Source organism: Neolamprologus multifasciatus, chromosome 16 (assembly GCF_963576455.1).
Source record: "Neolamprologus multifasciatus chromosome 16, fNeoMul1.2, whole genome shotgun sequence".
Classification (NCBI taxonomy): Eukaryota; Metazoa; Chordata; class Actinopteri; order Cichliformes; family Cichlidae; genus Neolamprologus; species Neolamprologus multifasciatus.
In genome coordinates this window covers 13,944,847-13,957,498 of record NC_140454.1, presented here as the reverse complement: position 1 = coordinate 13,957,498, position 12,652 = coordinate 13,944,847, and the positions used below count along the sequence as shown (strand labels likewise).

General features: G+C 39.5%; 1 protein-coding gene across 5 annotated transcripts in view; it reads right to left on the bottom strand.

Moving 5' to 3' along the window:
- The window catches only part of il1rapl1a (interleukin 1 receptor accessory protein-like 1a), a 170,288-nt gene that overhangs the window by 148,559 nt on the left and 9,077 nt on the right, over positions 1-12,652 (bottom strand). For all 5 annotated transcript variants that reach the window (XM_085136489.1, XM_085136490.1, XM_085136488.1 and 2 more), the window contains one exon: positions 7-108. In XM_085136489.1, coding sequence (XP_084992615.1) covers positions 7-88 — 82 coding nt within the window. In that variant the 5' untranslated portion in view covers positions 89-108. The remainder of the gene's footprint in view (positions 1-6; positions 109-12,652) is intronic.

Genomic DNA, 12,652 nt, shown 5'->3' with positions numbered 1-12,652 from the left:
AAATACCTGAGCCTCTCTTAGAGACCACCTTTACACTCTTGGACAGGGTGATGTACAGCAGGATCATCAGAGGGCTGGGAGGTCTCATCTTCCCCCCGTCCTCACAGCCTAAAAAGAGCAAAGGAGGGAGAATAGGGATGGCAGGAGAGAGAGAAAGAGCCATCAGTCACTGCCATTACATGAGATCAAGTACCTCTTTGTACTACTAGACAAGAGTAAGTGTCAGTGGGGAGGGATGTTCTGCAAAAACTACAGAGAGCGCGCACACACACACTTTTGTGCAAATATTTGCACACCAACTTAAACATACTCACACACTTAGATCAACGTACCAATTTCCACATTCCCCTGGGGGGGTCATTCTTGATTTTCTTTCGTGGTTGAAATTCAGACAAGTTATCATTAAAGGGATATATTTTATGAAACACCATTCCATAAGATGCTGACAAATCAATAAAGAAATAATTACATGTGTAAGAACGACCAGTTTAATCACCGTTTTCATTAAAAACCAAGAGGGTTGGGAGGAGGTGGGACCTTAAGGCAATTTAAAATGATCACCTTCTGACTCAAAGTGATGTAGGAAATATCCCACCTATACCTCTTATATCGACGCTTATTATATTAATTAATGGAGGTGACTCGCTCTCTACCTCTCATCTTCTCTGAGTAAATGACATAATCTAACATGTAGTAATTACCCCTTAATAGCCAGGTCCTGAAATAGTGCTGCAGCTGCTGTATAAATTTAAAAAGTAACTGTTTATTAGCTTAAAGGTTATACTCATGGCAATATTCAACTATGTAATAAATTTTTCGAGACATCAAACAAGAATCACAATTGGGAAGTAAATTAGTTACCATTTAACCTGTTAGCATCACCCAATTTGCCACTGACATGTTTAGGATTAGGATAATCTTAAGACCCCCTTTTTGCATGCCTAAATATGAATGCTTACAGAACTGTGGTAAACATGCAAGGTGCAAAATAGAGTGCATTTGCAGGGTCTCGAAATGTGTTTGTTTAGCTTCTGGCTAAAATATAATTTGACTCAAACCCCCAGCAAGCTGCTGCTGACCTGATAGCTGTTAAGAGCATGAAATTTTGGACAAGAAAGCCTCGTTTAAATTATAATGAAATTATAATTTCCTTTCAAGTATAAGGTCTAAACACCCATATAAGTTATATGCTCTCATTAGTTGTTTTGGATCACTTAGCATTAGCGGTGTAAATCATTAGCCTGGTGCTGCTCAACTTTCCTCTCAGTGCTTAAGATCAACATTGTTTTAGACCAGAAGCTTCTAAAGTGTCTCCTATTTCCATTCGTTTTAGACTTTTTAAAGGCATGACATAAGATAAAACATATTTATGAACCGTTAATGAAATGTTAGTGAAATATAAAGGAGCTTATGCCTTATTTTAAGTCTAGTGCTAAGTTAGCCAGCTGCTGGCTTCTGCTTCCCTATTATTATGTCTGACTCCTGGCAAGAATGTGAAATCTAATTCCCAAAATGCTCAATTTCTTTTACGTCTAAGATTTTTTATTTATTTTTTACTCCTTGCTAGTTCCTTTTTCCTATGTTTTATCCAAAGGTAGACAGAAATCCCTCGTGTTGTTTCTTTTGAAGCACGGATAACAAAGGAGGGGTGAGAGTTGACTCCGTGGTGCAAAGAAACTCTTATATCTACTTGTGTAGGAGTATGTCTTTAGTACCAGATAACCAAAATTCTTTAGGACAGGATGGGAAGATTGAGCAATAGCTCGATAATGTTCCTTTCAATCAGACTGCATAGAAATGAATAAAACAACACACACGGAACTGACCCAATGAACCTGAAAGGAAAAGATAGGCTCTTTGAAGACAAAAACTAAGAGAGACAGGGCCAGGAGGGACCTTGGAATCCACAGCTAGTCACGTGCCCTGCAGATTAGCATAGCTAATGAAAGGGGCCTCTCTCAGCGTGTGTTTACACGGCACTCACAGCTCCTACTTTAAAAAAGAACTCTTTCTCTGCTCCTCAATCACATTCTGCTAGGAAACAACTCTCAGTCAATAAACACCATTATGCCAATAAAATTCCTGTGAAACACCACAGCTGATTTGCTCCTCCTTTTTTTGTTTCTTTAATGGCAATAAGCTAGAGAGTTGTGAATGTGTGTTTTTAGCCTCAGCTGTAACTCTATGATGGTTTATGGTTATGTAATCACCTCTCCAAAATATATCCCCAGACTATAGTAGTCTTAATGACTTTATACCTCTTTAAAGATAAACGTATTCCACAACTAATGCAGCGATACTGTTTAAGTTCAAAACAGCAAGGGAGACAAAGCTAAAAAATAAACAAAAAAGGTAAAAAACTGAAAAGTCAAGGGACCACATGCACAGAGAAAGATTTCAATACTGTCACAGCGTGGTAGTTTATTTACATACTGTACCTTTCTTTTTTCTACTCTATAGTTAGCTTGCTGTCTCTCTTTCGTTTTGTGTCCTCACTGTATTTCTGCGGTCTGTGGTCATGTGATCAGCCTGGTATTCAGTGTTAAAGCATTCTGCTATATCAACTATCATGGAGGCTAAAATGAGCACCATGTAACTATAAAATGATCAGTTTAACTCTGGTCTCTATCGTCCCATAATTCCTGTTAATATTTTTGCTTTAAGCTCTCAATCGTTGGCATCAGGCACAAAAAAGACAACAAAACCGTAATTAGTTGTAAAAAGTTGAGTCACTAAACAAAGTGGGGATGGGGAGCTGCCCCTCCGTTACAGCCTAATTCAACAGAACAATGTTAGTGACCCTGCTCTGAATCCCGGTCGCGTTACGCCTTCACAATCTCAGTTTGGGCCTTGCCAGCCATGACATCACCAGCCTGCTATCCTCACACACAGAGAGGGATTGTGCATTTCACATGCAGCCCCTAACAAACCAGAAACACCCAAAACCCACCTCATTTCCTGTCACTTCTGTTTAACCCAACACAAGAGAGCTAAAAAAGGAACTTAAAAACAAGAACGGTCCACAGGACAGATTCTCAGCGTGCTTTTTAGGACAGACTGATGACTGAGTGAAACTACACACATTAGACATCCGCATGTAAACTCAGTAAAGCAGCTCTTTGACTACCTTAGTGTAGACTCTATTAAATGTTTTTGCAATCCTCGATGCTTCATTCATCATTTTATGATGCTCAGTGGAAACGTACACCATAACACTTTTATGGTTAAACAAAGAAAGCTTGAGTTTGACTTAAACATACAAGGTAAACATTTATTAGCCTGACCGACTTCTTCTGAAGGTATTAAGCTATATAACATCCAGGACAAGAAAAAAGCTCGAAAGGTAATTTCAAAGTGCCCAATAAAAAACATTTCATGGTTTTAAAAATTAAAAATATATAAAAGTACAGCATGTAAGTGAATCACAATATGTACTATCCGTTTATTCTAATATGACACTGCTCTGTTGCTTGTATAGTTAAGAGCCAAGCTTTTTCTCTGAGGCATCAGGAGCAGGTGTGTTTGAGGAGGCACACACAGAGGCATGGCGTGAGATCCACGCTTCAGCGATGCATGAAGCATGCACACATCATCACCCACAGTAGCACACATGCCGTTTGCCTGCTGTTTTTTACCAGAAAATGAGGGGCATGGCCCTCCACCACCTTCTGACTCACCCCTGACAAAGTAGCAGAGGAATTTAGTGTCTGTTGCCATTGTTACGGGACTGTATCTTACGGGATAGCAGTATCTCCTCCCAAATTCAATTATCACCTCAGGCTATTGGTTGCTAACACCCCCCCCCCCTCTCCCCATTGTTCTGTTCATGTTGTCTGTGTGTGTGTGTGTGCTTCCATCAGACCTGAGTATGTTATTCTCATTTCCAATTTTTTCTTATCTCTCAAGGCAGTGCACACAAATTCACATAATTACAGGCCAAAAACACCTTGCTGATATAGGATGAGGTTGTGCCATCTTAAGAGAGAGAAGGAAAACGCCGCCATCTTGGCATAGAAAGCCATGGGTGATTGATCATGTGATTTAGAGATTTAATCTAATTTGAAGGCAGACCACACTGTGGTCTTAGGTAAAGTACATCATAAGACGTGACTCTGACCTAAAAATAATTTATCCAAATCTTGTTGCGTCCATGGAGTTATGGAGTTATCCCTGCTGCTTCCTTTTAGCTCTAACTTCTACATTATGTCGTCTACTGTTTCTAATATAACAAAATAGATGGTCCAAGTGAAAATGTGAAACAGATAACATATGTAAAAGTGAACAAATTCAACCTAGACTATTTATCCAACAAGGTATGACGTTGATTACGACGAGTTCTTCAAGAAAGAGCACAAGGGTCTCTCATTAGCTTTCTCTGCTAAGTGCAGGTAGGACAATTTATTCTCAGGAATAGATGATGAGTGTATCCCACTGCTGCAAATACAAGGGTTTAATCTTTCTCACACACACACACACAAAAACAGGCCAAGTGCTTTTTGATCAATATTACATGAGTAATAACTGCGTAATATTAAATGAGATTTCTTATCTGTATACAGATCATAACCCTGATGTTGTGTATGGAAATGTGTACATATATATATATATATATATATATATATATATATATATATATATATATATATATATATATATGGTATTTGTATACCACCATCTATTCTATAAAACTCTGCATTATTTATGAGCATCAGCAGCCAGTGACTGTAAAATTACCTTTGAAGCTACCCTCTTAGAGATAAATAAACTGACTGACATTACTGATAACAGGAAGCAGGTTCAACACTGAATTCAATTAAATTAAAGATAAAGTCTAAATTATTTTAAAAAATGAATGTGAATTTGTGTGCAAATGCAGCTCTCTAACTTTCATCGTTATTTCTCTTCATCTGTAGATTTAGCTACGCTAACATCAAATGCGACACCAGCAAGCAGAGCAGCCAGATGAAGATGAACAAGACAAGCACAACTGAATGAGTCATAGGTGTTTCTATGTGTCACTGTGTCAAAGAGATTCATGCTGGGATAGCTAGTAAATGGCACAGCATACTGTAACTATGCTTACTGTATGTTTACCTGTTCCTCATGCTGCTCAATGTGGCATCTGCGCGCACATGTGTGTTTGCTCTGCTGTTTGCCAGATGTGTCACAGTGTGAATCAGGCCCCATGAGCGGCATTGTGCAGTTGTAATGTGAATCACTGCCTCGGAATAAAAAATAAGCTTGGTGGTACACCGGGTGAGCTTTCGTTGAAACACATTTGACCGCTTTTGACCATGACCAGCCCTCGTTAATCTCCAGAGGCTGGCCATAGGTGGTTAGAGCTAACGAGCAAGGTGCTGTGAGCTATGCCCTGCCTCAGTCCCAACACGCACCTCTTCACTGAGTGAGATTAATTACCACACGATCCTGAGCCAATCCACACCCCTGCTGTTCTCTGAACTTCGAACATAAACACACGGAGACTGCACATGCACGTAAAGAGCACATTCAAGCACATAAAACGCAGTGCTGTGTATATAATTAATTAGAAGAGCTTCAAGGCAAACTAAAGCCGTTTGCTCATGATCGGTCAAGAGTAAAGGCTGTGGGTTGTTGAGGTCTGACTTCACACACATTCCACCAGCAGAGAAGCATTTTCCTGCAGTTGTTGATTGCTTTCAGCCAGGTCTCCCATGCCCAGGCCATTGTCAGCTGTCCAAGGATGACTGGCCACAGAGACGCCCTTATGCTTCTAGTCAATGCTGCCTTTGATGGAGAGCAGGGGCCAACGCTCTCCTCACCCATTTAGTGTACACACCCCACTGGGGCTGCTGGACCACAACTGACACGCAGGTAGACTAAAAACACTGGCAAATGCAAGCACACCACTTCCACTGAATGGTAAACAAACTGGGGTGTGCACACAAACAAAGAACATTTTAAATATGGATGAATGTTGATGTTTTGATGTGATATTTGACAAGTTTCATCTAAAGCACTTTTTACTCTGCACCATAGACTGGCAATCTGTCCAGGTTGTGGATGGATGGGTGGCTATTATATTATTCTGATTTGTTATTGCTCTAATTGCTACATTACAAGAACAAGCTCAAATGTGCACAGTTTGTTCTGGCATCAGTAAAGATTCAGCGCAGTTCAATGAACTCTGTAGGCATTATGTTATATTTAACATATTCTTTCCTCATTGCAAACATGTTTTTTTTAGTTTATAATAGTAAATATGCATGCTGAAATGTAAAGCAATTATCAGTAACTCTTTCAAAACAGTACACTGTTAAATCTATTTTACAAATAAAAAAAAAGCAACTAATGGTCACTTAATGCCAATGAGGCATGCCATGTTTAATCTATATAAATGCATATCTGTATAGAACAATGCAGAATTTGTAGCCAGGGGACAAGATATTTGATATATCATGTTTGGTTTCTATTTACAGTCTTCTTATAGTTTTACTGACCAGTTGCACTATTGTACATTTTAGCTGTATGTGGTTAGCGAAGAGCAAAGGGCGGAATGAATTTGCCAAAGTGCAACTATTAACTGTACTCAAAAAAGATTTAAGATTTTAATTAGCTTTTAAAAATTTGTTTCTGTCGATAAAAAAGTGACTGGTGCACAGAGGAGAAGGCCTTGGCCCGGCTACCCCAGAGGCTTAGTCAGCAGATTAGCTGATATATTCCCAGGTTGCAAAAGATCTAAAACACAACAGGACACTAACCTGGTAACTGGCGAGCTTAAAAGGGACTTTTAACTGGAATAAGATCCCTCTAGTCTGCATGTAAGGAATTAATAAAGTTCTTCATATTATTATTATTATTATTATTATTGTATAATCAACACGTAAATATACAGTTGTTATATACACATTGTAATTTACACATCAATTTCTCATGATACCTGAGTCATGTAGCCAGGCAACAGCAATAGATTCTAGTCAAGTACCTGCTAAATTGTATCCTCTCATCAACTTAAGTGAATAAAAATATCCCCAAATGGTTATTGATTTGCTTAAATTGATTCTGATTTTTTTAGGCATGGAGCATAATATCTTTCATCTGCCAAACTGCAGTCTGATATTGACATCTGAAGTTAGAGGACATCCAAGTATATATTAAAGTGTCAGCACACTTGTCTAAAAATGCGACAACTCAAACAAAACACTTTCTCCTCTAGGTAAAAGACTTTGAGAATTATGAGAGAGAGATAGTCATAGAAATCTTTCTCAAATTCAGTTTTTTTTTTCTCTGTTTCTCAGTGTGAAAAACAGTGTGAAGGAAAACATGCAAGTTGGGACTCTATTACACAATCCAGGCATGTATAGTAATTATGGTTCAATTCCAAATAAGCGAGGTGCTGCTTTTGTGCATGCTGGTTCACTGTCATGAACTATGGGGACAATTAATGGAAGTGAGGGATTGTTAATTCCACCTGTGCTCTCTTCACTGTGACACGATAAAACGTTCATCATGAAAAATGTTTGCCACAGAAGCTTTCATGGAAACTTTCAATCCGAGATAGAAAATGAGGACTTTGATTGGATCTGCACGCTTCAGCTGCCTGACAGACATGCAGCTGCTGTACAGGAGCGCAGCGTGCCCGATGAGGAATCAGCAGCCGCTGCAGTAGAAACACATCACCATATGTTGCAACTCCACAAAAACTAAGGCAGCGCTGGAAAGGTAAAAAGGTAGCTTGCAGCACGGAAAAAAAGACTATACATTTGCTATATTCCCATCCTATCTTGCTTTTGATTGTGACATGGGGTGTAGAGAGGCATTACAGTTGTCTAAAAAGACTGTATATGTCTATTTTTTCCCCTTTAAAACAAAGCTCCTTGAGGAAAGGAAATGCTGGCCTGAGCGGTTTTCACCTGGAATGTGCATTTACAATTTAGTATCCATGACAGTCTGTCCTATTGTCTGGAGAAGCCATCGTAGTAGCAATGGAGCCTAAACGAGGCCAATAATGGTTCTCTGCTCGGTCCCCAGAGTCCTGCCTGTTTAAAAATCGATTCTCTGCTTGACTAAGGACAGGCTGGGAATAGAGAGACTAAAAGAAATGGAGAGGAAAGTGGAAGAAATAAGGAAGCGGGGGTTGAGAAGAATTACAACAGATAAGAAAGATACCTCCAGTGAAAAATCCAACTGTAAGTTGCATAATCAATTGTATTTGGATCAGAGCATCATAAATTAAAACAAGCATGCTGTTGCGAAAAACATTTCAAGAAACATCTAGCCGTGGTTGTTTTCCAGCATGCTCGTGTGTTTATCCTGCTATTTAAAAGTAATATCAAACACTTTTTATTAGAAGAACATTTTTTATGTGTATGTATGCAAGGTCTTCACAGCTGGATAAACATACACTTCATCTCATCATCTCCGTATAGTCCAGTGCACGGTTCAGTATTTTAACTGAAGTAAAGCTGAAGTAAAATGTGCATATCTAGTCTAGAAACCTTATTTATTTTGAAACGTTTCCAGTTCGTTCTCTATGGAAGCCCTTTTCTGCCACAAAAAAGTATCAAAAACAAGTATCCATAACTCGAAATTTTGAGTTATTTTCTTGAAATTTCGACTTATTAACTCAAAATTTCGAGAAGCGTAACTCGAAATTTCGAGAAACATAACCCAAAATTTCGAATTACTTTTCTCAAAATTTCGAGTTAATAACTCAAAATTTTGAGTTAGCTCTGCCAATCAGTAATCTACGTGAATGAGGTCACTTTCTTGTTACCCGGAAGCATATGGCGCAGACTAACACGCACTCAAAACCGGATCGCAACAAATTGGCACTTTCGCGAGTACGTTTGCTGATAGTAACACCATGTGATTCAGCTCATAACACAAGGATTTCATCATTTTTGAAAATACTCAGCAATCTGTGCATTCATGACTGGATGTAATACTGGTAGCTTGGCTGTAGCATTTGTACCTGAGGGCTTCAGCTTCCGGGTAACAAGGAAATGACGTCATTCACGTAGATTACTGAAATGGCAGCGCTAACTCAAAATTTCGAGTTACTTTTCTCAAAATTTGGAGTTAATAAGTCAAAATTTGGAGTTAATAAGTCGAAATTTGGAGAAAATAAGTCAAAATTTGGAGAAAATAAGTTGAAATTTTGAGAAAATAACTCAAAATATTGAGAAAATAACTCAAAATATCGAGAAAATAACTCAAAATTTCGAGTTATGGATCCTTTTTTTTTTTTTTGTGGCAGAAACGGGCTTCTATAGATCTCTGAATGGCATCTTGCCTTGATTTATATGCCTACTGGCCACTTTTTTAGATACACTGCTCATTAATGGCCTGCATTTGTATAGCGCTTTTCTAGTCCTTAAGGACCCCAAAGCGCTTTACACTACATTCAGTCATTCACCCATTCACACACACATTCACACACTGGCGATGGCAAGCTACATTGTAGCCACAGCTGCCCTGGGGCGCACTGACAGAGGCGAGGCTGCCGGACACAGGCGCCACCGGGCCCTCTGACCACCACCAGTAGGCAAATATGGGGTTAGTATCTTGCCCAAGGATATTTGGCATGCAGCCAGGAGGCAGCCTGGGATCGAACCACCGACCTTCTGATTAGTGGCTGACCTGCTCTGCCACCTGAGCTACAGCCACCCTAATTAATGCAAAATCAGTCAATCACATTGCAGGAACTCAAAGCAAAATTATAATAGATACTGCTGATCAACTGAGGTTTTTTTCCACACAACCATATCTGTGGTTTACAGAAAATGGTCTGCAAAAGAGAAAATGTCCAGTGAGCAGCAGTTCTCTGTGTGAAAATACCTTGTTAATGTCAGAGGCCTGATGAGGCCAGACTGCTTTGCGCTGATAGGAAGGCAAGAGTAACTCGAATAACGACTTGTTAAAACCAAGGCATGCAGCAGAGCATTATTGTACTTACGTAGAATTTTCAGATATCTGTACTTTACTTGAGTATTTTTTTCTAACAGCTTTTACTTGCTTTTACTGCACTTTAAAAAATATCTGTACTTTCTATTCCTTATATTTTCAAAACAGGCTCATTACTTTTGGTTTAGGGCACTTGAAGGGAGTTATTATTTCACTTCACTGCGAGCCTTCAAACGTCAAACCAATTTGAGCCTAAACAGTAACACCTGAAAGGCAGTCCTGTTCATGTATTAATCACCAGGGGATGACACATAACAACAGATGAAAGAGACAAAACTCTGTCCAAAAGTCAGGGTTTAAAGTGGGCCGATGTTTCAACTTATTTATTATTATTTTTATTCACAACATTGGACCGACTGCAGCTGTCTATAAGTTACGGTTACGGTACTTCAGCATTTAGCTAGCCCTACTGAAGAGGAGCAAACATAAAGTGAGTAACATTTTTTAAGTAGGTCATTTGCAACATTTCTATCAGCTCAAAAAACATCAGACAGCAGTGTGTTGCTAGCTTAAAGGTCCAGCTGCTATATTTCACAGGAAGAGAAAAAAACAAGACTTAACTTCACTCCGCAATGGAGAAAGAAAGAGGAAGAAGGGAGGTCATATTTAAAGGTAAGGACTGTTCCGTGGTATTTGATAAACTGGAAAAGCTTACATGTAATTCCTCTTGTTTTAAAATCAGATATTGTGTCTGTACATGTGACATTTTTTTTTCATGTTGCAAAACAACCTGTTGTAGACTAACTGTGCTATTTAAAGGTTGCATAAAAAAGGTTAGTGCAGGATAAACAGGGTAGTTTGCAGTACTGTGGTTATTCACAGTAAAGGACTGTGTGTGGCCGGTGGACAGTGGCTGTGGTTTCATGGTCAGAGTTAGATTACATCAAGTGTAGCAGAGATGAATTTGAAGTTAAGCTGATGTTGCTTAGATTCATTCACTGTATTCCACCTTCATACTAACTTTATAGTGCCTAATATAAAGACAGCATAAACAATGTACTGTCTATCTGTATTGTGTAAATCCACAAAGAGCAGCAGGTCAGCTCATCCTAGCCTGTACACAAAGAAAGTCTACTGGAGAACACCCATTCAGAAGGTTTCAAGTGATAAGATGCTTCCTCATCTCAACACAACCTTTAAAGAAATGTTTCCACTGATGTGAATGAATTCACGCTTTCAATTATTACAATTTCAGCTATCAAAATGAAAATAACTGACTTTGCTCAGTCTAAATGGAACCAGATTGCACACCACAAAAACAAAAAAAAAGGAACTTACCAAGGTGTGAGTTACCAAAACTACTGGCAGTATGTCACAGAGTTGAACTTGTCTTGTTTCCTTGACTTTACAGCCTACAAAGAGCCTGAGGTACTGTCAGTTTTGACAGAGAAAGATATATGTGCAGCAGCATTAAGTGAACCAATGACAGCCATCTGGGTGTTGCAGTAAAATACCTGCAGCCAACCAGACCTAAATACACACACAAAGGAGGTATCACACTTACTAGGGATGGATCAATGGATGGTATATGTTTAATTGAACATGCGCTCCCATTGTTATCTCTTGCCGTACACACCTGTTACGGCAAGAGACCTTGCTGTTACACCTCAAAAAGAACCTGTTCAGGCTACTGGAAATTCAAGGTTGCCGTTAAAATTTAATATCTAGTATGTGCTTTCAGTGATTCCCGAAGAGTATTTAAAATTCATGTTACAACCACACACACACAGAGTCAGTAGCATTGATTGTTCTCTGACCGCAGCTGTATCCATTCTATAGTGCTGTGCCTCTCTCCAAGAGGGGAAAGGGCCTTGTTGGGAGCACTCCGCTTATCTCAGATGGAATCTTATTACATGATTTATGTGAACTGAAACAGAAATTGAAGACAGGGTATTCTTACATGTGTGTTGGTACATGTGTCTGTCCCTGCTGTGGGGTTACCTAGGTTTTGTCAAAGGAATAATGAATGGACTTTGTTGATTGCAGCTCCAGCCTGTAACTAGTCACAGCTCTTCACAGTCCATGTGTTCAACATCTTTTGAGTGGCATATTGTATTTTGGGTACATAATGCTGCCGTATTACCATCACATGATAGCAAAGCATTAAAAACTGAGCCAGAAATGAAAGAAAGAAAGCATACCGGGAGAGCTGGGGTGAAAGTCCAGTCAGCTCTCTTTCTTTTATTTCCTTTTTTTTCTTTTTTTGACACCCTGCAAGGCCCGGGCAGGCTGATCTGCACTGGTGTGTGGATGGAGGGAGAAAAGAGGGATGGGAGGAGGAGAGGCAGCAGGAGAAAGGGAGGGAGAGAGGGATGCATGGCAGGGGCTGCAGAACTAGGAGAAGTGCCAGATCACTGCTGGAGCCAAGAACAGGACTGACTCGGCCTGTGTGTGTGTGTGTCTCTATGTGTGTGCAGACACACACACACACAAGCATATCCAGGATGAACAGACCCATAGATGTCATTGACCTTCGACAAAACACACTGCAATGTCAGCTCCAACAAACACTAGTGGCCCTTCACTTCAACAACCCAGCTTCCTTTGTTTGTGTTTGTTTATTATGAGTTCTCTACATCCCAAAGTTTAAATCTTTGCTCATCATCTGACAAGGAAGCTGTCTGTTGCGCTAAGTTGCTGCCCTGTGTGTGCGTCTGTGTAAACTCAACTGAAAGACTGTTTTAAAGACCCTGGTGCCCACTCATTA